At 37.7% G+C, this 25767-nt stretch overlaps 1 protein-coding gene across 1 annotated transcript in view; it reads right to left on the bottom strand.

Moving 5' to 3' along the window:
- LOC105003358 (dihydropyrimidine dehydrogenase [NADP(+)]) overlaps positions 1-25767 on the bottom strand; it is a 469109-nt gene that overhangs the window by 295385 nt on the left and 147957 nt on the right. Inside the window, exon 4 of the mRNA XM_010860499.1 lies at positions 19799-19882. Coding sequence (XP_010858801.1) covers positions 19799-19882 — 84 coding nt within the window. The remainder of the gene's footprint in view (positions 1-19798; positions 19883-25767) is intronic.

The following is a 25767-nucleotide window of genomic DNA, read 5'->3' on the forward strand; positions in this document are numbered from 1 at the left end:
AGATATGCAGATGACACCACCTTTATGGCAGAAAGTGAAGAAGAACTAAAGAGTCTCTTGATGAAAGTGAAAGAGGAGAGTCAAAAAGCTGGCTTAAAGCTCAACATTCAGAAAATGAAGATCATGGCATCTGGCCCCATCACTTCATGGCATATAGACAGGGAAACAGTGGAAATAGTGGCAGACTTTATTTTTGGGGGGCTCCAAAATCACTGCAGTTGTTGACTGTAGCCATGAAATTAAAAGACGCTTACTCCTTGGAAGGAAAGTTATGACCAATCTAGACAGCATATTAAAAAGCAGAGACATTACTTTGCCTACAAAGTCCATCTGGTCAAGGCTATGGTTTTCCCAGTGGTCATGTATGGATGTGAGAGTTGGACTATAAAGAAAACTGAGCACTGAAGAATTGATGCTTTTGAGCTGTTGTGTTGGAGAAGACTCTTGAGAGTCCCTTGGACTGCAAGGAGATCCAACCAGTCCATCCTAAAGGAGATCAGTCCTGGGTGTTCATTGGAAGGACTGATGCTGAAGCTGAAACTCCAATTGGCCACCTCATGCGAAGAGCTGACTCATTTGAAAAGACTGTGATGCTGGGAACAATGGAGGGCAGGAGGAGAAGGGGACGACAGAGGATGAGATGGTTGGATGGCATCACTGACTCAGTGGACATGAGTTTGGGTGAACTCCGGGAGTTCGTGATGGACAGGGAGTTCTTGGGTGCTGTTGTCCATGGGGTCCTAAGGAGTCGGCCACAACTCACCGACTGAACTGAACTGATATTTTAGTTTACTTAAAATTATTTTTCTCACTGAATTGACATTTTATATCTAGTACAATGTAGAACAGGTATTTTAACCAGCAGCCATCTTTGTTTCACAATGACCTGAAAGAAATGCTTACCATTAAGTTTGATATATATTGCAATTATTCTGCAAACATGTTTGATTACTTTTAAGGAAATTCATTCCTGTTCATAGTTGTCTAGGATGGTTTTAAAATTATAAGTAGATTTGAGTTTTATCACATATTTTTTTCTGTAGCTATTGAGATGATCATGTGAATTCCTTCCCTTTTAACTGTTTATATGATAATTTATATTAATTTATATACTTCTGGTTATAAACTTGCTTCATTGAGATAAGCCCCAAGTGTCATTCCATGTTCACCTTTCTTAGGCCTAGTGGGATTCAACACGTTAATATTTTGTTTGGTGCTTTGTATCAGTGCTCATGAATAAGATTAGCCTGTAATTCCTCACACTGGCCTTTTAATATCGAAGTTATGCCTGTCTCATAAAATGAGTTGAGAGGGTGTTCCTTTTTTTGCTATGATCTATTATATTTTAAAATCTTTCCTCCAAACACTTCCCATTTTTTAAAAGCCACTTTTGGAAGGTCTGCTTTTTTCCTATGCGCTGAAGACCAATCTGAATGTAATGTTGGTTAGCAATTCTATAGTTAAAATGGAAATTAGGAGTCTTTTTGACTAATTAGGTTTCAAACAGCTTTGGTTGCACAGTATATTCATGGATGTTAGGATGGCATTGTCACAATTAAGGTTTTTGAAAAAATCCTTTCCAAGAGGTTGTTTCCCATCAACAAACAGAAGTAAAATTAAATGCCCGATTAACAAACATAATGTCCTCTTTAATAATTCTCAGCACTCTGGTAATTCTGCTAATATTACTGTGCTATCTGCAATTCTTTCCTTTTGTTTCATGTTTTGAATAATTCAATTAAAAGTCTGACAAAGCAATAACAAGGGATTAAATGTTGTCAAATTGTAACTCGAAATAAAAACATAAGCTCTTTGGGAGTATTTATTAAAAATCTACAATGCCTTTTCAAGTGTACGAGGTTCTTGGATTCTATAAAGTTAACTGCTTAGCCGAGTTATCCCGTTTCCTCTTTTGTGCCCAATTCCAATAAATGAAGAAAATAAAAATGTGTAAAACTGAATTACTTTCTAGCAAATAGACCACTTGGGAAAGACTCTGAAATGTCTCTATCTGGCCTATACTGAATGAAGGATGATGCCTTGCTTCCTTTTCCCCTGTATGTGAAAAGATGGATCAGTTATACGATGAGTACTGGACAGTAGGTTCTATAATTTTGACCCTTTATCTGGAAACTATTAAGGTACAAGACAAGGTAGAGGATATAAAAAGGAATGTGATATAGATCTACTCTTTACTAAAGTAAAGTAATATTTCCTTTAGTAATGGAGGTAGGATAAGAGTCATTTTCATGCATAAACTAATCTCATCTGGCTGATGGGCAGAAGGCAGCCAGGAGAATATGCCAAGGAGCGTATGGATCAAGATGTCAGCACCACAGGATTCATACCTCCCATACAGATACAATTCTGCTCTCATCAGGGTCTTCCCCCGTGGCTAAGCAGTAAAGATCCACCTTCAATGCAGGAGCTGCAGGAGATGTAGGTTTGATCCCTGGGTTGGGAAGATCCCCTGGAGAGGGCATGGCAACCCACCCCAGTATTCTTTTCTGGAGAATCCCATGGACAAAGGAGCCTGGCAGGCAACAGTCCATAGAGTCACAAAGAGTCAGACACTACTGAAGCGACTTAGCACACACACATGCTGCTCTCATCAGATTTAATGATGAAGAAGGATACAGTGAGAAAATCACTTATTTTTACATCAGGATTAAAAATAAATGAATACAACGGGCATCATTTAAAAACAGGAGCTATGGAGTAGTGGTAAAACGGGCAGGCCTGCAGACAGACACTATGACTCTGAGGCCTAGCTTGGCTAGTTCTTAGCTGCTGGATTTTGCACATTTTGTTTAAGCTTTCTATGCTTCTGTTTCTTTATCTGCAAAAATCAGGAACATGGTAATGATAGCTCAGAGGGCTGTTTGAAAATTAAATAACATAATCTATGTAAAATGTTAATACATGTCTTGGTACATAACGAAATCTCATTAAAAAACAAGATCTATTTGTTACTGCCAATGTATAGCAAACTATAAATTCTTATAAAAAAATGGTGATGATTTGGATTTCCCTGAGAGTGCAGTGGCTCAGACTGCACTTCCAATACAGGGGGTATAGGTTCAGTCCTGGTCAGGGAACTAAGATTTTATATGCTACGTGGTGCAGCCAAAAAAAAAAAAGTGATGATTCTATGAAAATAAGAAACCATGAGACACATTCAAACAAGAAAAATGCTAAGTAATCAAAAAAAAGAAGAAAAATGTAATTAAAGAAAGAGAAAGTAAATGAACTTGGGCAAACTCTGGGAGATAGTGAGGAACAAGGAGGCCTGGCATCCTGCAGTCTACAGGGTCAGGAAGAATCAGACGCAATTTAGCAACTCAGCCACAACAACAAATCATGAGACCTTTTTTTTTTTAATTCTTGTGACATAAAAGTAATCTCAGACCTGGGACTGCCCCTCTTGAGAGCTGGAGAGGGAGGTAAGAATGACAGGAAAAGGTGACTGAAAAAGAAAGGAAGTCCTAAGGAAATTGAAACTTCCTTTTTAACTAAGGAAATTAAACTTTGTTATAATACTGACTGGGGCATTGGTGGTGAGAAGGAAGAAATTAAATATTCAAATAAAGATTTAGCCCAAAATATGTTACTTAAACAGCTTACTAATATGAAACGTACCACTGTATAATATTTATAAAATTATTTAAAAAATAATACTATAGCCCTCTATATTTACCAACTTTCTCTATTTTTATGTTCACAACTTATACCAGAATGTGGGTTGCCCATGCCAATTTTATATTTACTCATCTACATATAAGTAGATAATTTTTGTAGGCAACTATTCCACCTGACAAATTCAAAGGTGATCTGAAAGTTTCGGTTCAGGAGTCAGCAAAATAAACTGATAAAATAATAGCTTATTTTTGATGATTTTTTTTTAAGACTACAAGCTTTGTAGTAAGACTGGCACCAGTCAATAAAGGCACAGGAAGAACTAAGCTTCAATTATTAGTGATGTTATAAGTCACAAAATAAGGAGAAAATATGACAATTTTTTTTGTTTGTTTTATATACTGATTTTAAAAATGTTAGCATTTAGTCAACTGTTTATATCATGAGTGGAATCTGGTTAGTATAAATGTAATAGGAGATTCAAAACAGATTGATACTGTCAATTTTTAAAAACTGGGGAATCATGCTACAGGCACAGAAAACAGAAGCAATGCCCAGCCAAGGCAGAACCATTTAGCAATGAGATCACTAAAACTCTAGAGGGTGAAATGGGTTCACCTAATAAAAAAGTCAGTTTTGTTTGATGAATCAGTTATAAAAGCCCTGCTTTTTAGGAACAAATCTGTGGGAGGTTTCCTGAAGTTCTCTTCTATTTTGTCACCAAAAATATTTTCCCGTGGCATCTGTTAAGGATGCAAGTGTCCTAGTTACTATATTTCCTTATTTACTTTCGGTCTATTATCTCATTTTCACTTTCACAACATCTTCATAGCTCTTTATATATGTTCCTCCCTCCTCTTCTCCCAACTTAGAAGGACAATATTAAAAATGTAAGGGTGAAATACGTGAGAAAATAACATGAGCATTTTAATGCATCTGGAAGCTGACAGGACAACTGACTTGTTTCTGTGGGTACATTGTTGTTCAGTCGCTAAGTTGTGTCCTACTTTTTCAGACCCCGTGGACTATGTGCTACACTATATTACAAGTTTGAGAGTTTACACTGAAAACCCAATTAGTAAAAATAAGATAAGTTGTTCCAATGGAATTTGTAAAATGATATTAATAGGACCAGTGTTTCTTGAAACGAATTATACAGAAAAGTTAAGGGACAGAATTCTGAGTAGCACAAAAAGAAAAAGAAAATAGAATAAAGGAAATATAAATTTGGAGACATGAGGAAGAGTAGGGAGATTAAAAATATAAGGGAAATGAATATAGAGATAGAAAAAAATAATTTAAGTGGCAAAAAGCAATATACTTATTTTTGAGCTACTTTTACAATTCTTATTTTAAATAAGAAGTACAATTCAAAAATAGCAATGACCCTGGAATACAATGAAATAAATAGATAATGGAAATATAAAAACATAATAGGGATAGAAACATAAAATCAAAGGTGATTTAGGAGAAACCAAATTTAGAAGATCGTTTACAAAAAAATAAGTAAGTGAAAACAGAGGGAAAACTTTTAAAAGAAACCAGGAAAAGTTTAATTGTAGATTTTGATTTAATTCATTACTATTTAGTAAATATACATATTAATACATTAAATTCAGCTATAGCAAATATTAAGAAAATCATGATCACAGCAGAGGTGAGGGTATTGTTTATATTTGTCTTTAAATGCAACTCAAAACTGAGATTGGAGAATCTGGTATATTCCTGAGTGCTCACTGCCAAGGAAATTTGAGCCTCCTAATCCAATTTAGGAAGAAAATCAGAAGTTCTTTGTAAATAAGTCTAAATAAAAACAGGAGTGCTAGATCCAAAATGATCAAGGAACAGAAAATGGAGAAGGTAGAATGACAAATAGCAATATGTGACCACAGAAAGAGGAAAGAAATTGGGAATACGGGACTTAACTAAATTAAAGAATGCAAAAATGCAGAAGAAAGCTGGTAGCGTCCAGTATCTTCAACACCATCCTCACTCCTGCCATGTAATAGTTGCTCAGTTAATAACTAACGAATTCATTAAACCAATGGGTGTTTCAACTACCAAACAATCATTTCAGGCTGTGTTCATCAGTGGAAAAAGGATGAAGGAAAAGCAAATCAGTAGATTTGCCAGGAATAGTGTCAAAATGACTGCCACTTTGGAATAATAGACCTATTCTTGGAGAAAGATGAAAACACTGAATAATCTGAAATTAGGAACAAAAACATAGAGATTCTTTGTGAATTGATCTACAGGGAAGAAATAGGTCTTCACTGTTCTCAGAGAACTATTCTACTGATTGCTTCGATTGCTTTTTTACTGTCACCAACCTTGGCACTCCTCTGGCCATATGTGTGGGATTCTTGGAACCAAAATGAATATTACATACAGTAAAGTACACCTATCCTGAAGGGAAAATGACAACCACATAACATCACGCAAAAGAATGCCAACAAAAAAGAGAATTTGGTTTTGCATTTTATGAGACAATAAGGCAGAAAGAAAAAGAAAAGTAAGGAGAACGACTGCGTGACAGAAAAGAGCGGGGCTCACAACACACAAGACCAAGAAAAGGGGGTGGGGGAGCCCGCTAAGGCAGAAACAAGGTAACAAAAAGGACAAAACCAGCAGTAGAAAAGAACTGTCAGACACAAAACCCTCAAAACAATAGATACGAAAGAAAGGAACAAGATGACAGGAATAGAGCAGCATGGAATCTAGTAAGAAAAAGAAACAAAAATTTCAAATAATGGATTTTCTAACACCCCCGCTGTTCTGCCAGTGCATTGTGTCACAGCCTCACAGAACAGTGCATAATTTATTATGGTCACTCGCTGCCAGGCTGCTATAAAGGGCAACAGCTATATGAAAATACTCCCCACCGTTGGATGGCTTAATGATCTACCCTTTGTAGAGGGTAGGGCTGCGGAATGGCAGGCGAGGACAGAACCACATACAGGCAGGATGGTGTTATGCATATTTAGTGCTCTCCACCATGTGAAAGAAGGGTGAATTAACTCTGGGGGCACCTCTGTGGTGGGGAGTGTTTCACCCCTCTCCAGCGTCTCCTGGATAATCGCCATCTATCAGGGACAGTTTCTGAATGCCTGGTACCACACACTGCTTCCTATAGGGGAGGGATGATGTAAAAATTGGAACGATGAAAAAATAGATTTTTAGAAGAAAAACAGTCCTTGAAAATTAGCATTCATGACTGTAATACTGCATTATCTTTTAATCACATCTGGAGATTTAACAAAGAACCTAACCCTGTTAGGGTTCCTCTTTATAATGAATTTGGATACAGGAAAAATAAATAGGACATAAAAATAAACATCATTAAAATCATTTTTACCATTCATTTTCAGGAACACGGCCTTTTCAGTAGTATTTATATAGAAGAGCTTTCATTATTTTCACAAATAGCACTCTCTTCAAAGACAGAAACAGCAGTAAGATAGGTATTCATTTCTATGGTCAGTAAAGCCAGGGATTACTTCTTTCAAATTCTTTTTTGAAAGGCATTTGTGCCCGAAGTTGGGAGCAGAGGTTCATGAATTAGATGCCCAGGATTTCAATCCTGACGCTACCCTTTATGTGCTGTGTGGCCCTGCCACATTACTTACACTGGGTTCTCCCCTTTGTAAAACAGGAATTAATAACAGTCCATACACCATAGATTTGTAGTGTGGATTGCATGAGTTAGACCTTGAATCAGAACCTGGCAGACAGCAAGGCAGGTTTCATTGATTGTGTGAAAGTGAAAGTGCAGTTGCTCAGTTGTCTGACTCTTTTTTATCCCACAGACTACAGCCCACTAGGCTGCTCGGTCCATGGGATTCTCCAGGCAAGAATACTGAAGTGGGTTGCCATTCCCTTCTCCATGGGATCTTCCTGACTCAGGGATGAAATCCAGGTCCCCTGTATTGCAGGCAGATTCTTTACGGTCTGAGCCACCAGGGAAGCCCAATCAGTGATTTTTACCTATTCTCAAATAACGTGGGAGACATTCAGAAGCATATGTAATCCAGAACTTTCTGTCATTAGGTGATGGGCATGGAGACAGGAGATAATAATCTTCTTAATTCCACTGGAGGCCAAGCTGATGTGGTATACTTTTTTTCCCTTCCCTCATTCCTGGGTACATACCTTGTTTATACAGGGTAGCAAACGTGCAAAAGGAAGTCATAGTCAGACATTTTGACATTTTTCATCTTCCAAACACCTACAGTAACATGTGGAAAGGCTTATTCTTACAAAATGATTAGTGAGCTCCAAAAATGCAATATTTTAAAAGGAGGTAGATTCCTGCCCAGGGCACAGGGAATTAGGAATAATATGTATATGTGTGTAGTATGTACTTCTAGACAAACATGTTTAGAATGGATTTGAGACATATTGAAGAAATCATGGCATCTGGTCCCATCACTTTATGGCAAATAGATGGAGAAACAGTGGAAACAGTGGCTGACTATTTTGGGGGGCTCCAAAATCACTGCAGATGGTAACTGCAGCCATGAAATTAAAAGACACTTACTCCTTGGAAAGAAAGTTATGACCAACCTAGACAGCATATTAAAAAGCAGAGACATTACTTTATCAATAGAGGTCCATCTAGTCAAGGCTATGGTTTTTCCAGTGGTTATGTGTGGATGTGAAAGTTGGACTATAAAGAAAGCTGAGCACAGAAGAATTGATGCTTTTGAGCTGTGGTGTTGGAGAAGACTCCTGAGAGTCCCTTGGACTGCAAGGAGATCCAACCAATCCATCCTAAAGGAGATCAGTCCTGGGTGTTCATTGGAAGGACTGACGCTGAACCTGAAACTCCAATAGTTTGGCCACCTGATGCGAAGAGCTGACTCATTTGAAAAGACCCTGATGCTGGGAAAGATGGAGGGCAGGAGGAGAAGGGGACGATAGAGAATGAGATGGTTGGATGGCATCACTGACTCAATGGACATGGGTTTGGGTAAAGTCCGGCAGTTGGTGATGGACAAGGAGGCCTGCGGTGCTGCAGTTCATGGGGTTGCAAAGAGTCGGACACAGCTGAGTGAGTGAACTGTACTGAACTGAACTGAAGAAATCAGGCACATGAAACCTAAAACATCTGTGGTGCAAAGACAACAAAAAATCAGAATAAGGAACTGTGATTGGTTTCACAGGCAAGTAAAATGACCTAAAATGTAAGTTCCTAAGTTACAAAAAAATCAAGAACTGCTTTACTGAGTCATATTCATAAATCACTCTGCTCCAGACCTTCTTAATCTGAATAGCACAAGAATCCATTTTGCATGAAGGCTTAATTCATCAAATTACTCATTCATTCACTCATTCATTCACTCATTCATTCATATCTTTATTAACCTGTCCAAAATATTTACTGAACCTATAATGTGTCAGAATGACATTAAACCTGGGTGTTCAATGTAGAGTAAGTCACTCTAGCCATAGTTCCTTTGTCTGTAATGTAGATGTTTATCTTCCCCCTCAAAGCTGATTGAAGAGTGGATGCATATTCCATGCATAGAAAGACCTAGAACATTGCCTAGAATAATATGGGCACTAAGTAAAATAAACTCAATTTCTACTGTTCATTAAAAAACTCTTTATGAATTGATTATCTTGATATACATACATACACACACATACATACATACATACATATTAGTGGTAAAGAATTTGCCTACCAATGCAGGATAGGTGGGCTTGAACCCTGGGTCAGGAAGATCCCCTGGAATACGAAATAGTAACCTACTCCAGTATTCTTTCCTTGGAAAATTCTATGGACAGAGTAACCTGGCAGGCTACAATCCATAGTGTTGCAAAAAGTCAGACATGACTGAGCATGCACACACACACATATATCTATATATCTATATATATCATGGTAACTTTATAGCCACCTCAAAAATATAATTCCTTATTTACCATTAGGAAAAGTGTACACTTCACTTTACCATGTCTATCATTTCTATTGAGAGAATAAATATCTAATACATTTTATACATGTTTAAGTTTTTAATTGTTTAAAATAAGCATGGCTCCCTTTGGAGGAAAACTTTTAATAAAAGTTTAATAATAAGAAATGGAGAAAATATCAGAATCACAGATATGAGTGGATGGACCAGGACTGGAAAGGTAAAGATCTCCTGAGAGCTAGAATTGTGTGTGCTTGTGTGCAGTGTTAAGTTGCTTCAGTCATGTCAGACTCTTTGTGACCCCATGGATTGTAGCCCACCAGGCTCCTCTGTCCATGGGGATTCTCCAGGCAAGAATACAGGGGTGGGATTATAAACCATTTATTTGTCTGAGGCGAGGTCATCAGATCAATAAAGAATGCTTATCTGTTCTGTGTAAGAATGCATCATTCACTACATCATGGAGCAAAGGAGAGAGAGGCAGAACGAGTGAGAATGCTGAAAATATCTGTTTTCCTGGATCCAATCACGAAGTCAACTTTAACCTTGTATCATCAATTACCTAGGGAATATACCTGTCTTAGTTTACAACACCAGAATTTTGGCAAAAGCTAGAAAGCTAAGAACTATCTTTCCACTTGTTTCTTCCTTAGAACCTCCATACAACTTATCTTCAGATGCTGCTCAGTGTGATCCTTATCTTTGGCATATGCATTTCTCTATCTCTACCATCATTTTCCTAATCTAAGATACAAAGCACTGATATTTCTTACTTGAACTATTTATTGTAGGAGATTTTAGCCTGTGTTCTCAAGTCTATTCTCATGCTCCTCTATTCTGTTCTCTCAAAATGAAAATATAGTCTTATCATATCCACCACTATCACCATTCAACTCACCACTTATTATTTGTGAGGTTATTTATCCAATATATCTCTACTTTACTAAATGGAAAGCTACTTGAGGACAGATAACATGTCTATTTTTATCACTGTATTCTCAGCATTTCACACAATTCTTGGTACATTGTGCTATGCTCAGTCGTGTCTGACTTTCCCCAACCCCATGGACTGTAACCTGCCAGGACCCTCTGTCCATGGAATTTTCTGGCAAGACTACTGGAGCAGGTGGCCATTCCCTACTTCAGGAGATACTCCCAACCCAGGGATGGAACCCACGTCTTTTGTGCCTCCTCCATTGGCAGACAAATTCTTTACCACTGCACCACCTAGGAAGCCCTTGGACATGGAAGATACTCTAAAAATTTATTGAATGAATGAAAGTAGAGAACTATTTGGTGATTCAGGGAGTGCCAAATAGGCTGTCTAAAATCTATGTTTCCTAAATAAAAAGGCTATTCTCTAAAAGTTTGAGACAGGTGTAGGATATATAAGAAGAATCAACAGTGAACAAGGAAAGAGGAATAGAGAACAGACACTAGAAGTGAAGAGAACTCACTGCTCCTGCATACACTGAAGCATAACTATAGGAAAAACAGGAATGACAATTTCTGGTGTATTCAAGAAGAGAAAAATCTTGGCAACTGATAATTGGTAACAGAAATCACAGCTGATAGAGGACTAGAAATTTTACAAAAAAGACAAAAACATCTGCATGTTCTTTTTTGATGAGTGGTTAACATCCAGGAAATGTAACCAAATTTGCAACTTGATCTATCAAGACTTTTAAAGCTGTATACACCCAGGAACAACAGATAGAGAAGAATAAATACTCAAACCATTAACTCTAGAAAAAGTAAAATAGTAAATATTATAAGAAAAGAACTAAAGATATTCAAGGCATCTAAAAGTGGTTAAAATTGACAGTCATCTTAAAGTTGATATCCCTTTAAACAAAACTTTTTTTTTCAGAGTATATATTAATTAATCACATTGTTACTTGATAAATTGATTTTTTTGATGAAAGAACAAAACCATCATTAGCTCCAAACATGAGTGTCATTAAGATTTCTGCAACGTAATTGACAACAAAACAGACTTCATGTTTGTGTAACATCCGTGATTCCCAACAAGAACCACCTCATGTGTTTGAGGGTGGGGCAGCCTAACAGTTCTCTGGGAATGTAGCTGCCAAATGATGGTAACAAAAGCCATAAAAGTTTCAATTTTGAATCAGTACTCCTAGGCTGTAAATGCTATGGGTTTGTTAAATCTATTTTCTTTGACTTACTTTTGTGGGGAGAGGGCAATATTTTCACCTCTAGTCAGACAAAACGATATACCACCTTCCTAATGTTGCTCCTCTATTCCCAGCTGGAAGACTTAAACTGATTGTACTTTAAAGATTACTTCTTCCCCAGTGAGAAATGTGTAAAAACTGTCTCTGAAGTAGAAGTTGCCTTAATTTTACAGTCTTCTTAGAAGTGGTGCCTCTTATACCTTCCCTTGATTCCCCTTATTTGTTATTCTCTCTCTTACCTTATCTTGAACTCTGCTGCCTCTGAGTCTCTTAGTTCCTGAGTTCTTATTAGATTTCTGTCCAATCTTGCTTTTTAACCCCAAATTCAGCATCCTTTATTCCTGGGTCTTTCGTCCATTTTAACATCAAATTCAAGCCCTGTTTGCTAGTTCTTCCAAACGGAGGAGCCTGGTAGGCTGAAGTCCATGGGGTCGCTAAGAGTCGGACATGACTGAGCGACCTCACTTTCACTTCTCCCTTTCATGCATTGGTGAAGGAAATGGCAACCCACTCCAGTATTCTTGCCTGGAGAATCCCAGGGACAGGGGAGCCTGATGGGCTGCCATCTATGGGGTTTCACAGAGTCGGACACGACTGAAGCGACTTAGCAGCAGCAGTTGGATCCTATGACTAGACTCTCCATTTCTTTGCCAATATTTCTATTTTAATAATTACGGTTCCCAACTTTGTTTCCATTTCACACTGCTGATACCTATTTACTCTTCAACGACATATGCTTTACAAATTGTATGACATCACAGACTAAGTTCACAGTCTCTCCCTCACCTTACTCTCACATCCCTCTCTATAGGTCAAAGATATTTTTAGTTCATCTTTGTGCCCAAGTCAACAGACATATAGAAAACTCTCAAATTTACTGTGGTGTGACCATCTGAAAGTGATTCATAAAAAAACTTAGAAATGCTATTGCTGCTTTATTTCAGCATGATAAGTATAATAAAAACCATGTTAAGTTTAAAACCACGTATTTCAATGTTCTTCCTGCAACTATTCACCAGGTGGTCCACCTATTTGTACAACATAATTATTTTATAAATGACATATACATGATTGTTATTATAGATAGCAACAATGATATTTCCTGATCTAGAACTAACATCTCAGTTAGTTAGATTAGATTTAAGGATGTTGCTTTCTCCTAAACATTTATAATTTTTAATAGAAAGCAATCATTTTTATATCATTAGCCAGCATTAATAACTAAAATTGAAAAACTCATAGAGAACCAGCTTAAGGCAAAATATTGGCAGTTGTAGAAATGCCTCTTACAGATCTCCTATAGCTATCTACTTATCCAAGCACCCATGTCTATGCAAATGGCTGAGAATTCAAATCAAATAAAAAGTTAGGCAACATAATATAGTGTAAAGCAAATATTTCTTTTTAATCAGAGATACTTTTTCTCATAAACAAGTTGATAATCTACTTTAAAGCACTTCCAAAATTGTATCACCAAAAGGAAAATAAAAGAAGGCAGGCTAAGTAAAATGTGTTTGGGTAATATCGGATTTTAGTCGCTTTTGGCAGGAACTTATATCATGCAGCCATTTCTTGTCTTTCTTCCAGGAATGAGGTTATTTTACAGTGCAGTGATTTCCAAACCTATGATGTCTCAGGGATCAATCCACAGAGGCAAACCTAGTTTGGCCCATGTTTAACCAATCAGCTCACAGACCTCAGGTACAACTTTCCAGCCTAAACTTACATTCATCCATGCTGATTAAAGCAAAATTACACATCATGTTCAGGAACAAAGCAGCACTTTGCCACCCATGTTTCTTAGAGGAGGCTAGAGTCAGAAAGGGTGAGAGGAATCAAGAACCTGAAATACTGGAGGCCTCGTGTGCACACATCTAACAAGTATCAAAAAGGAAATTTAACTCAGCAGTGATCCTCACCTTAGATCCCCCAAGACATACCAGAGACAGCACTGTGGCTTCAGTTTGCTGTATTTTTACCATTGCTGGAGCTTCTATGTCTGTTTCTCCGTTAAGATTTCTCATATTCCCAAGTGCCTTCATTTCACTCTCTGGGGTATATAGGAAGTGCCATGACTAGTCAGCTGTTTTGGCTTTAAAAGTAGTATCTTTATACTGTCCTCTCCACAGACATGCCATGGGAACCAGATGGAGGCAGAGCTTTGGTCATTGTTCCCTAGACCTTGTACGGCAAATGAGATAGAAGGTCTGTTAGCCCAGCTGCTGGAAAAGGTTTTATTTCCCAAGGGAAAGGATAGCACATCTGGGGCAATGCGGTCCTCATACTCAGTTTTGGATTCTCTTCCTGGTGACAGACATCTGCTCTCTGGCAAGGGAAAGAGCAATAATCTGTGTTTTATGAAAAATGTTGGCATGTTGTAACAGAAACAAATCTTTTTTTTTTCTTTTTTAAAAAGAAAAATACAGAGTTTATGCAAATTAAATTTGGACACAGAACAGATCATGAGGGAAATATCAAAATCTTGCTCTAGATGATATTAATATAAATCAGTACATTTAAGATCACTGAACATATAAGATTTAGCAATTTTAAATCTGTTTGTTTTGCCTAGATAAATCATCATAAAAGCTAGACTGTATATGTATTTCCTGATGGTAACTGTTAAGATTGAGTTGATTATTCCAGTGTTTACAAATTCTATGTAAATAATATATGTAAACAAATGGAAGGGGTTGTGAGAAAGCAAGACATAGCAAGTGATGAGACGGTGCACCATCTTTATTCAGGATTCTGCTCTGTCTGTAAAGTTAGAGCAGTTTTCCCTCCAATTATATACTATCATGGAATTTTCCATTCAAAGGAATTGTTATTGAACTAGTTGTGCACTATTTAGCAATCACACCTATGATGAAGGCCAAATCATGGCTTGCAAACATTCAACAATGAGAATCCTCCAAGGGCCAGATAAACAACATCTTCGTAACTTCTTAGAATTTTCAGGTAAAGAAATCCAAACTCATTGACAGTGAGATTGAAATGAGAGTATGTATCTAGTTTCTATCTTTAACCTGTTCATTTATAACATATTATTTTTTCTTTATCATGGACAATTTAATTGATAATATATACCCAATTAATGAATTAGAGGTCATCCACCATAGAATTAGACAGGTGAATTTTATTTGAATAATTTCAGTTGAAAAGATATGAATTCCAGGTGGAGAGAATAATAGTATTTAAAAAGGTACAGAGTAGGAAGTTTCCAGGGCAACTGACTGACTCATTCAGTTGACTGGAGATCTGAGTACACCCAGATGACATAGTAGAAAATACTGGTCAGAACACTAGACGGGGGTCAATGACAAGGGCATTACAGGCGCTGGGCTCTGCTAGTTGGTTAGCTCAGACTAAGGCTATTTAGATCACTTCCCAGTCCCAAATTTCTGTCCTCTAAATAAGGAGGTTGAACTGGGAAATCTTCAAGGTTCCTTTCAATTCTGAGAGTCTGTGCCACATCATTGACTCAAGGCAAAGAAGAAAACAGCTGGTATGAAAAATAAGAAAAAGCTTTAAAAATACATGCTTTCTGATGGCAAGGACAAAAAATCATCTTAAGGAGTTATGTAACTAGTATTACAAAGTCCTGTGGAACATGTTGCCTCCTGCTCTTCTTTTTTGCTATGTGGAAGATAAAATAGGAAGGTAGGAAGACAAGGCAACTTATCCCATACGCCACACTCTACTTCCTACTATTTTTCTTTTGGTAGCTGATGGAGGGTCTAAGAATTAAAAGTACTGCTGGCTGAAGAAGGCAATCTAGAGAATCTTCAATGTCAAGAACCCAGAAAATTAGCAAAATCCTGGGAAGGCTTGGTTTCAATATTTTAAGGTTGAATCAGAGAGGTACATACTGATAAAATCCATATTGAGTGAGCACTTATCCTTGGTCAAATGTCTGCTGCTGTTTATGTGTACCTCATAGAGGGTTAAAGGAGCCTAACGAAGCTCTAGTTATAGGTCAAGTGTGGCCATATCTTCTTTATTTCAAGAGATGAAAGAAGTAGATTTTTTTTTTGTCAGCCACCTGTTTTTAAAATGTTGGTAATAATTTAAAAAACAAAACAAACACAATAACAATAGAAAGCTATTTAAGGCCTTTTCAGCTCCTGTGTGAATCTAGGTTAGGAGGTTCTATGAAGTTGAAGTAAAAATATTCAGCATAATTCTGAAAGGACGGAAGAAGAATATTTACTTAATGTCCTATGGACACTTAGCATTTTACAAAAGAAGACTTCAAAGAGGTGCCATTTCATCTTCACTTTATAGAATTTATTATAGTTCAAGTACCTTTATAAAGTAATATGTTGTCACAGAAAGTTTGCATAGATTGCATGTAGACAACTTTAAATTTTATTGTCAAGACATCACAGCTCCCTCATTCCTGAGAGACAGAACACTTACATAGAATGTTCAGGTTTGTTTGGGATTTTAGAGCTTAATCCTGCTCTTAATTTTAAGTTAATAATGATAATATTTATACTAACATTAGAATACTGATTTCTTGGGAACTGTTCTCTGCGCCTTCCCTATATTCAGGCTTGCATGCTAACTAAAGCTCAGGCCTGGTAGCCACTGACAGATTTGTGACCTGGGAAACATGGAAGGTCAGGTTTTTTTGTTTCTTCTTTTTTAATTTGTTAAATGGAATGGAAACTCATCCTACTTCAGAGGATTGCTATGAACTGAAGAAAAGATGGGAAAAAAAATTCATGTTGTAATATAACTCTGACTCTTTGGACTATATGCCACCCAAACTAGAAGGTCTTTTTACCTTTGCTTGAGCATCAAGTTTATTGGGTGAAACCACTAACCAAAATGGAAAAAATGTGATAGAAGAGCAGGCTGACATACTAAAAGCACAAGGGTTCTATTTTAACTATGTAAAGTACAAAATGTCTATTAAACCAAGTTTTTTTAAACAACTGCTAGTTAGATATTCATCAAATAAATAAAATATACCAGAAAGTGAGCAGAATTGATTTGTGTAAAAAAGAAAAAAGAAATTAAATAAATAAAACATTGACTTTCATGCAAGCCAGGTAAATGTTAATGCTTTTAAAAAGAATAACATAATATGCAATTTTTATTTCCTTAGTTGTTCTTATTTTACCAATGGTCTTTATGAATAGTTTAAAAATGACATATTAGCTTGCTGCCTATAATGTTAGCATTTAAAGAATATTACAGCTGGAAGGGGATTTAGAGACCATCTAATTCAAATGCCATATTATAGAGATGGAAACTGATGCTTCAGGAGAGTAAGTGGCTTGATCAAGGTGACAAAGATGGTTGATGGAAAGAATAAAGAATGAGATTGCCTTTAAACACTTAGCAAGTGTCCTGCTAAGTGTTTAAGATTTTATATGAAGTTTCACCATGCAGGGGATACACAATTCAAATTCCCAGGTCAGCTTGAGATTTTATTTATTTCTATAAATTCCATAAATATATATGATGTCTCTATGTCATAAAGGTTATAGCCTTTTCTATTCCTATATTTCACAACTTTTAGTCACTATGGAAACATATATAAAGAGTTTAAATTTACATGTGTATGTTTAAATATATACAGCTAATTAAACTCAGGTATAAAAGCAGTGTATCTCACTTAGTTGATTTGCAGGAAAATATTTGAGATAAAGAAGAAAAAAAAATGTTTAGAGAGGAAAATGTACTGTATTACTATACTCTGCTTATACTCATCTTATGGAGCTAAAATCATTATGATTTCTAGAAACACCAGAAACGGTGACAGTACAAGAGAATGTTTCTAATGGAAAAATATTCTAGCCATGGGACTAATGTCAGTTTGAGTCACTGATGAAGCAAATGTTTCTCATGCTCTGGCAATACACATAGCTCTTTACTTGGCACAAAGGGAGCTTTTAGCAAACAGGATGCAGATCATACTATGATGAGGAAGACAAATTGGAATGGCTCCTCAGTCTCCCAACACTGGGTACAAATTCCCCATCCCACCAACTTGTGAGTGTTTAAGACTATAAACCTTAGGGAGGGAGGAAGAAGCAATGGGAACAGGAGGCAGAGAAAAGGAAATAGGAAGTAAAGGAGAAAATGAATAAGCCCCAGATGTCTTCGTGCCCACTCTAAAAATTCAGAGGTATAGTCAGGTTTTTTTTTCCAGTGTGCTAATATTCTTCCTTCCCGATATCTAAAATATTGAACATGCATGCGTCCCAAGGCACAGAAATCATTTAAATTATGTTGGAGCAAACTAATTAAATTAGCTTTATTTTTCAATTAGACAATGTACAAGAGAATATAATTCAAAAGAAAAATTCCAAAGCTGGCTAGTAGAATTGGTTATAGTTTTAGAGATTTTAACTAATAAAAGAAATGGAAATGCTTCTAAGTTTCCTTCAGTCTAAGACATGATAGTTTTTGGAACATATGTTTTCCATGAGTTTTAGAAATCTTAATGATAACTGACTGAAAAATGTTAGCACTTGCATCCTCATTCAGCCAAAGGCTGTTTTATCCAGCTAAATAACTCTGGGGAGGATCCACCTAAGACATTCAACAGCTGGGTAAGTTTTGAGGTGTTCACAGAGCAAAAGTCCACTCTAAAAAATAAAGCTGGGTGACATTTTCAAAATAATTGTCATATTTGTGGGAAGAAATACATATGAAAATACATCTTTCTTTTAAAACTTAGTCAATAGATTCAAATTTTCCATAGCTGTTTTAATCCATGTAACTAAAAGATATTCGGGAAAGGTGTAAAGAGAGAAACTCAACTCCCTCGGACTTTGCTCCAGATATCCTTTTAAGAATGTTCCTTGTTTTAACCAAGTTACCTATCATGACACACAGACTGCTGCCTAATCACATGACTTATAAAAATTATGATGTAACATAATGATGTTTTCCCTCTACCGGTAATTCTGAGGCTTGTTTTGTTACCACACTGAATGATCTTCTGGATAATCTGCTGTGAGTGGAGTAGAGAGTATACTTGAACAACATTTGACTAGGCCACCTTCTCCTGCTGCTACAAAAGAATGGTTTCTTCCCAGTCACAAATCTATCCTGAATGTTAATTAAATATTTACAAGGTACTTCAAAATTCTCCCTGAATGCTAATCTGAAAATAGCAAACTACGTTCATTTGAATAAGCAGAAATTTCTGCCTGTCCAAATTAAGCATCTCTGGCCTCAGAGTTTAATTCAGATAATTCTATGACTTGGGGGAGAAAAAAAAAAAGAACTGACTACCTACTATGTATAAGGCTCCATGTCAAATGCGGAAATTAAACTTTCTAGGACTAGGAAATTTGTCATAAACTACAACAATTTGTATTATTTAACTCACATGATTTCCCTCTGGGCTTAAAAGCTAAATTAGTTGCAAAATCCTCACCTTTTTAGCATTAAGCTTTTACATTGTTCCTTAACATATAACACTGTATCTAGTTACATAAAGATGCAGTATTTTCTACATATTAACACAGATTTCCACATTTTATTCATTAAGTTTCTGAAAGAGTTTTAGCATGAAGGTTCCATTTATTGTATCAAAAAATAAAAATATCATCAAAGTCTTTTTGCAACTCCCAAAACACAGTTAGAGAATAATGATCATATGCTAAAAAATGTAAAATGCAATTTGTGCTGTGCCCCATTTACTACAAAATCACTACGAACAATGCATTTTGTACAGTATATTGCTCCAGGGAAAGTGGATCAGCATCAGGAATGAATAAAGAACATTGCATTTGAAATCAGCTAATTCTGCTTCAGCGCTTTTAAAAACTATTTGTTATGATATTACCTCCTGTCAAGCACATAATGTGATATTTTCCTCAATAAAAACTAAACAGTTGCTGTAATTTCAGCTTCTCTAATTTTCTACTTTTTAAGCACTAAATATTTAAACAATACAGACCTGGAAGTCTCAAGCCAGTCATCTGATCTTCGCATCTTCCTGCCTAAAGTAGAGTAACTATCTGTACAGGGGCCTGCTCTGTCACAGACATACATAACGGCAGCTGTTGAGGTCCTTACCTGCCCACAAGCCAGACCCATTCCTCTTTCTCCCATGCCATGCGGACACGATAAATTTAACTCCAGGGCGTCTGCTCCAGAAGCCTTTAAGATGAGGAAGGAAAATGAAAAAAAACACAAAGCTTTAACTGTGTACTAATAGGCTTTCACCACTGATAATACAACATAGGTCACATTTGACAAATTTTAACTACTCTGTTTTCTGAACCATGGCTATTGTATGAGGTGTATTCTGACTCTCTCAAATGAGGGTATCTATACAAGGATTATTCAGTTCAGTCGCTCAGTTGTGTCAGACGCTTTGCAACCCGATAGACTGAAGCTCGCCAGGCTTTGCTGTCCATCACCAACTCCCAGAGCCTACTCAAATTCATGTCCATCGCATCAGCGATGCCATCCAACCATCTCATCCTCTGTTGCCCCCTTCTCCTCTCGCCTTCAATCTTTCCCAGCATCAGGTTCTTTTCTGGTGAGTTGGTTCTTCGCATCAGGTGGCCAAAGTATTGGAGCTTCAGCTTTAGCATCAGGCCTTCCAGTGAATATTCAGGACTGATTTTCTTTAGGATTTACAGGTTGGATCTCCCTGCAGTCCAAGCAACTCTCAGCAGTCTTCTCCAACACCACAGTTCAAAAGCATCAATTTTGGGAACTCAGCTTTCTTTATAGTCCAACTCTCACATTCATACATGACTACTGGAAAAACCATAGCTTTGACTAGACATACCTTTGTTGGCAAAGTAATGTCTCTGCTTTTTAATATGCTATCTAGGTTGGTCGTAGCTTTTCTTCCAAGGAACAAGCGTCTTTTAATTTCATGGCTGGAATCACCATCTTCAGTGATTTTGGAGCCACCCAAAATAAAGACTGCCACTGTTTCCATTGTTTCCCCATCTCTTTGCCATGAACTGATGGGACCGGATGCCATGATCTTAGTTTTCTGAATGTTGAGCTTTAAGTCAACTTTTTTACTCTCCTCTTTCACTTTCATCAAGAGGCTCTAGTTCATTGCTTTCTGCCATAACAGTGGTGTCATCTGCGTATCTGAGTTTATTGATATTTCTCCTGGCAATCTTGATTCCAGCTTTGTGCTTCATCCAGCCCAGCATTTCTCATGATGTACTCTTCATATAAGTTAAATAAGCAAGGTGATAATATACAGCCTTGATATACTCCTTTCCCGATTTGGAACCAGTCTGTTGTCCCATGTCCAGTTCTAACTGTTGCTTCTTGACCTGCATAGAGGTTTCTCAAGAGGTAGGTCAGGTGGTCTGGTATTCCCATCTCTTTCAGAATTTTCCACAGTTTATTATGATCCACACAAAGGCTTTGGCATAGCCAATAAAACAAAAGTAGATGTTTTTCTGAAACTCTCTTGCTTTTTCCATGATCCAGCAGATGTTGGCAATTTGATCTCTGATTCCTCTGCCTTTTCTAAAACCAGCTTGAACATCTGGCAGTTCACGGTTCACATGCTGTTGAAGCCTGGCTTGGAGAATTTTGAGCATTACTTTGCTAGCGTGTGAGATGAGTGCAGTTGTGTTGTAGTTTGAGCATTCTTTGGCATTCCCTTTCTTTGGAACTGGAAGGAAAACTGACCTTTTCTAGTCCTGTAGCCACAGCTGAGTTTTCCAAATTTGCTGGCATATTGAGTGCAGCACTTTCACAGCATCATCTTTCAGGATTTGAAATAGCTCAACTGGAATTCCATCACCTCCACCAGCTTTGTTCGTAGTGATGTTTCCTAAGGCCCATTTGACTTAGCATTCCAGGATGTCTGGCTCTAGGTGAGTGACCAGACCATAGTGGTTATCTGGGTCATAAAGATCTTTTTTGTAAGCTCGTCTGTGTACTCTTGCCACCTCTTCTTAATATTTTCTGCTTCTATTAGGTCCATACCATTTCTGTCCTTTATTGAGCCTGTCTTTGAAATGTTCCCTTGGTATCTCTAATTTTCTTGAAGACATCATTAGTCTTTCCCATTCTATTGTTTTCCTCGATTTCTTTGCACTGATCACTGAGGAAGGCTTTTTTATCTCTCCTTGCTATTCTTTGGAACTCTGCATTCAAATGGGTATATCTTTTTTCTCCTTTGCCTTTAGCTTCTCTTCTTTTCTCAGCTATTTGTAAGGCCTCCTCAGACAGCCATTTTGCTTTTCTGCATTTCTTTTTTTGGGGGATGGTCTTGAGCACCACCTACTGTACAATGTCACAAACCTCCGTCCATAGTTCTTCATGCACTCTGTCTATCAAATATAATCCCTTGAATCTATTTGTCACTTCCACTGTAATATCATAAGGGATTTCATTTAGGTCATACCTGAATGGTCTAGTGCTTTTCCCAACTTTCTTCAATTTAAGCCTGAATTTGGCAATAAGGAGTTCATGATCTGAGCCACAATCAGCTCCCGGTCTTATTTTTGCTGACAGTATAGAGCTTCTCCACCTTTGACTGCAAAGACTATAATCAATCTGATTTCAGTATTGACCATCTAGTGATGTCCACATGTAGAGTCTTCTCTTGTGTTGTTGGAAGAGGGTGTTTGCTATGACCAGTGCGTTCTCTTGGCAAAACTCTATTAGCCTTTGCCCTGCTTCATTTTGTACTTCAAGGCCAAATTTGCCTGTTACTCCAGGTAGCTCTTGACTTCCTACTTTTGCATTCCAGTCCCCTATAATGAAGACGACATCTTTTTTGGGTGTTAGTTCTAGAAGGTCTTGTAGGTCTTCATAGAACCATTCAACTTCAGCTTCTTCAGCATTACTGGTCAGGGCATGAAAGTAAAGTCACTCAGTCGTGTCAGACTCTTTGGGACCTCATGGACTGTAGCCCCTAGGCTCCTTCCATCCATGAAATTTTTTAGGCAAGAGTACTGGAGTGGGTTGCCATTTCCTTCTCCAGGGGAATCTTCCCGACCCAGGGATCAAACACGGGTCTCCCGCATTGCAGGCAGACGCTTTACTGTCCGAGCCACCAGGGGCATAGAACTCGATTACTGTGATATTGAATGGTTTGCCTTAACAAACAGAGATCTTTCTGTCGTTTTGAGATTGCATCCAAGTGCTGCATTTCAGACTCTTTTGTTGACTATGATGGCTACTCCATTTCTTCTAAGGGATTCTTGCCCACAGCCATAGATATAACAGTCATCTGAGTTAAATTCAGCTATTCCAGTCCATTTTAGTTCACTGATTCCTGAAATGCTGATGTTCACTCTTGCCATCTCCTGTTTGACCACTTCTGATTTGCCTTGATTCATGGACCTAACATTCCAGATTCCTATACGTATTGCTCTTTACAGTATCAGACTTTACTTTCATCACCTGTCACATCCACAACTGGGTGTTGTTTTTGCTTTGGCTTCATCTCTTCATTCTTTCTGGAGTTGTTTCATCATTCTTTTCCAGTAGCATATTGGGCACCTACTGCCCTGGGGAGTTCATCTCTCATTGTCATACCTTTTTGCCTTTTTACAGTGTTCACAGGGTTCTCAAGGCAAGAATTCTGAAGTAGTTTGCCATGCCGTTCTCCAGTGGGCCATGTTTTGTCCGAACTCTCCACAATTACCCGTCCATCTTGGGAGGCCCTACATGGCATGGCTCATAGTTTCATTGAGCTAGACAGGGCTGTGCCCCATGTGATCAGTTTGGTTAGTTTTCTGTGATTGTGGTTTTCATTCTTTCTGCCTTCTGATGGATAGGGAAAAGGTCCTTATGGAAGTTTACTGATGGAAGAGACTGAGGGCAAAACTGGGTCCCATGGGCTGGGCCACGTTCAGTTCAGTTCAGTCAGTTCAGTCACTCAGTTGTGTCCGACTCTGTGACCCCATGAATCGCAGCACGCCAGGCCTCCCTGTCCATCATCATCTCCCTGAGTTCACTCAAACTCACATCCATCGAGTTGGTGATGCCATCCAGCCATCTCATCTTCTGTCGTCCCCTTCTTCTCCTGTCCCCAATCCCTCCCAGCATCAGAGTCTTTTCCAATGAGTCAACTCTTCACGTGAGGTGGCCAAAGTACTGGAGTTTCAGCTTTAGCATCATTCCTTCCAAAGAAATCCCAGCGCTGATCTCTTTTAGAATGGACTGGTTGGATCTCCTTGCAGTCCAAGGGACTCTCAAGAGTCTTCTCCAACACCAGAGTTCAAAAGCATCAATTCTTCGGCACTCAGCTTTCTTCACAGTCCAACTCTCACATCCATACATGACCACTGGAGAAACCATAGCCTTGACTAGATGGACCTTTGTTGGCAAAATAATGTCTCTGCTTTTCAATATGCTGTCTAAGTTGGTCATAACTTTTCTTCCAAGGAGTAAGCGTCCTTTAATTTCATGGCTGCAGTCACCATCTGCAGTGATTTTGGAGCCCCCAAAAATAAAGTCTGACACTGTTTCCATTGTTTCCCCATCTATTTCCCATGAAGTGGTGGGACCAGATGCCATGATATTTGTTTTCTGAATGTTGGGCCATGTTCAGTAAATCTTTAATCCAATTTTCCATTGATGGGCGGGGCTATGTTCCCTCCCTGTTCCTTTACCTGAGGCCAAACTATGGTGGAGGTGATGAAGATAATGGCAACCTCCTTCAAAAGATCCCATGCAAGCACTGCTGCACTCAGTGCCTCCAACCCTGAAGCAGGCTACCACCAACCCATGTCTCCACTGGAGACTCCTGGACACTCATTGGCATGTCTGGGTCAGTTTCTTATGGGGTCACTGCTCCTTTCTCCTGGGTCCTTGTGCACACAAGGTTTTGTTTGTGCCCTTCAAGAGGGCTTATGCCATACCCAGGTCTGCTGTCCCCAGAACCCCTGCAGCAGGCCACTGATGACCTGTACCCCTACAGGAGACATTCAGACACAGTTCTAATAACAAAAGCAAATACGCATTGAGTGTTTATGACACTCACTGCTCTCTGTGAGTTGTGTTTCTCTAACTCTCATCCTCCTTGGAATAATCAGGTACCAATTTTACAGATGAGGAGACTGAGGCACAAGGGAATTAAATGACCAGTATCAAGTGACACGACAGAGATTTTTAACTCAGGTCTGTTTAATATCATGTTGATTCTGCCCTATACAGCTTCTATTTTTATAGAAACAAATCTTACTAATTCTGGATAATTGGTACTGAAGGTACCAGGGCAAAGAGAAATGCAGCAGGCTGGACGGAATAAATAGGAATAAAATTTTAAATGTTCTTTTATCAATTAACTTTTATTATTCATTAATACTGCTTTCAAATGCTTCAGAGCATTCAAGCATGTTAATTACCCAAATTGGGAACACCATTCATTGTATTCTATGTTGCTTTAAAAAAATTCAGGTGGAAAATAAGATTGTGGTAATAGTTCAAATTAAACCAAAATATATAAAAATATAAATAGTTTTTCTCCTCTCTCTTTCAATTTCGTACCTCTAAAGCAATCTATGTTAACAATTTATGTGTAATTTTCTACTTTTTCTATATATTAAAAAAAGTAAAGCACACATATAACACATGTATCAGGCTTATTTTTTATTCTTGGTTTTGCTCTTTATATTTTCATTTTTTTATTCTAGTTTTATTGAGATACAATTGACATACAACAATATATAAGTTTTTGGTGTATAGTATAATGATTTAACTTTAATGCACCATGGAATGATTACCAAAATAAGTTTAGAGCACATCCATCATCACATATAGACACAAGATAAAAGAAAAAAGTCCTTGTGATGAGAACTCTCAGGATTTTCTCTGTTACATACTGCAGTATTAATTATAGTAATAAAGTTGTACATTATATCCCTAATACATCTTTTGTTATAACCAGAAGTTTAGGCGTTTTCACTGCCTTCACCCAGTGACCCTGGTAACCACAAATCTGATCTATTTTTCTATCAGTTCAGTTCAGTTCAGTTGCTCAGTCATGTCCGACTCTTTGCGACCCCATGAATCGCAGCACACCAGGCCTCCCTGTCCATCACCAA

This window comes from Bison bison, unplaced genomic scaffold, assembly GCF_000754665.1.
Source record: "Bison bison bison isolate TAMUID 2011002044 unplaced genomic scaffold, Bison_UMD1.0 scf7180017864466, whole genome shotgun sequence".
NCBI lineage: Eukaryota > Metazoa > Chordata > Mammalia > Artiodactyla > Bovidae > Bison > Bison bison.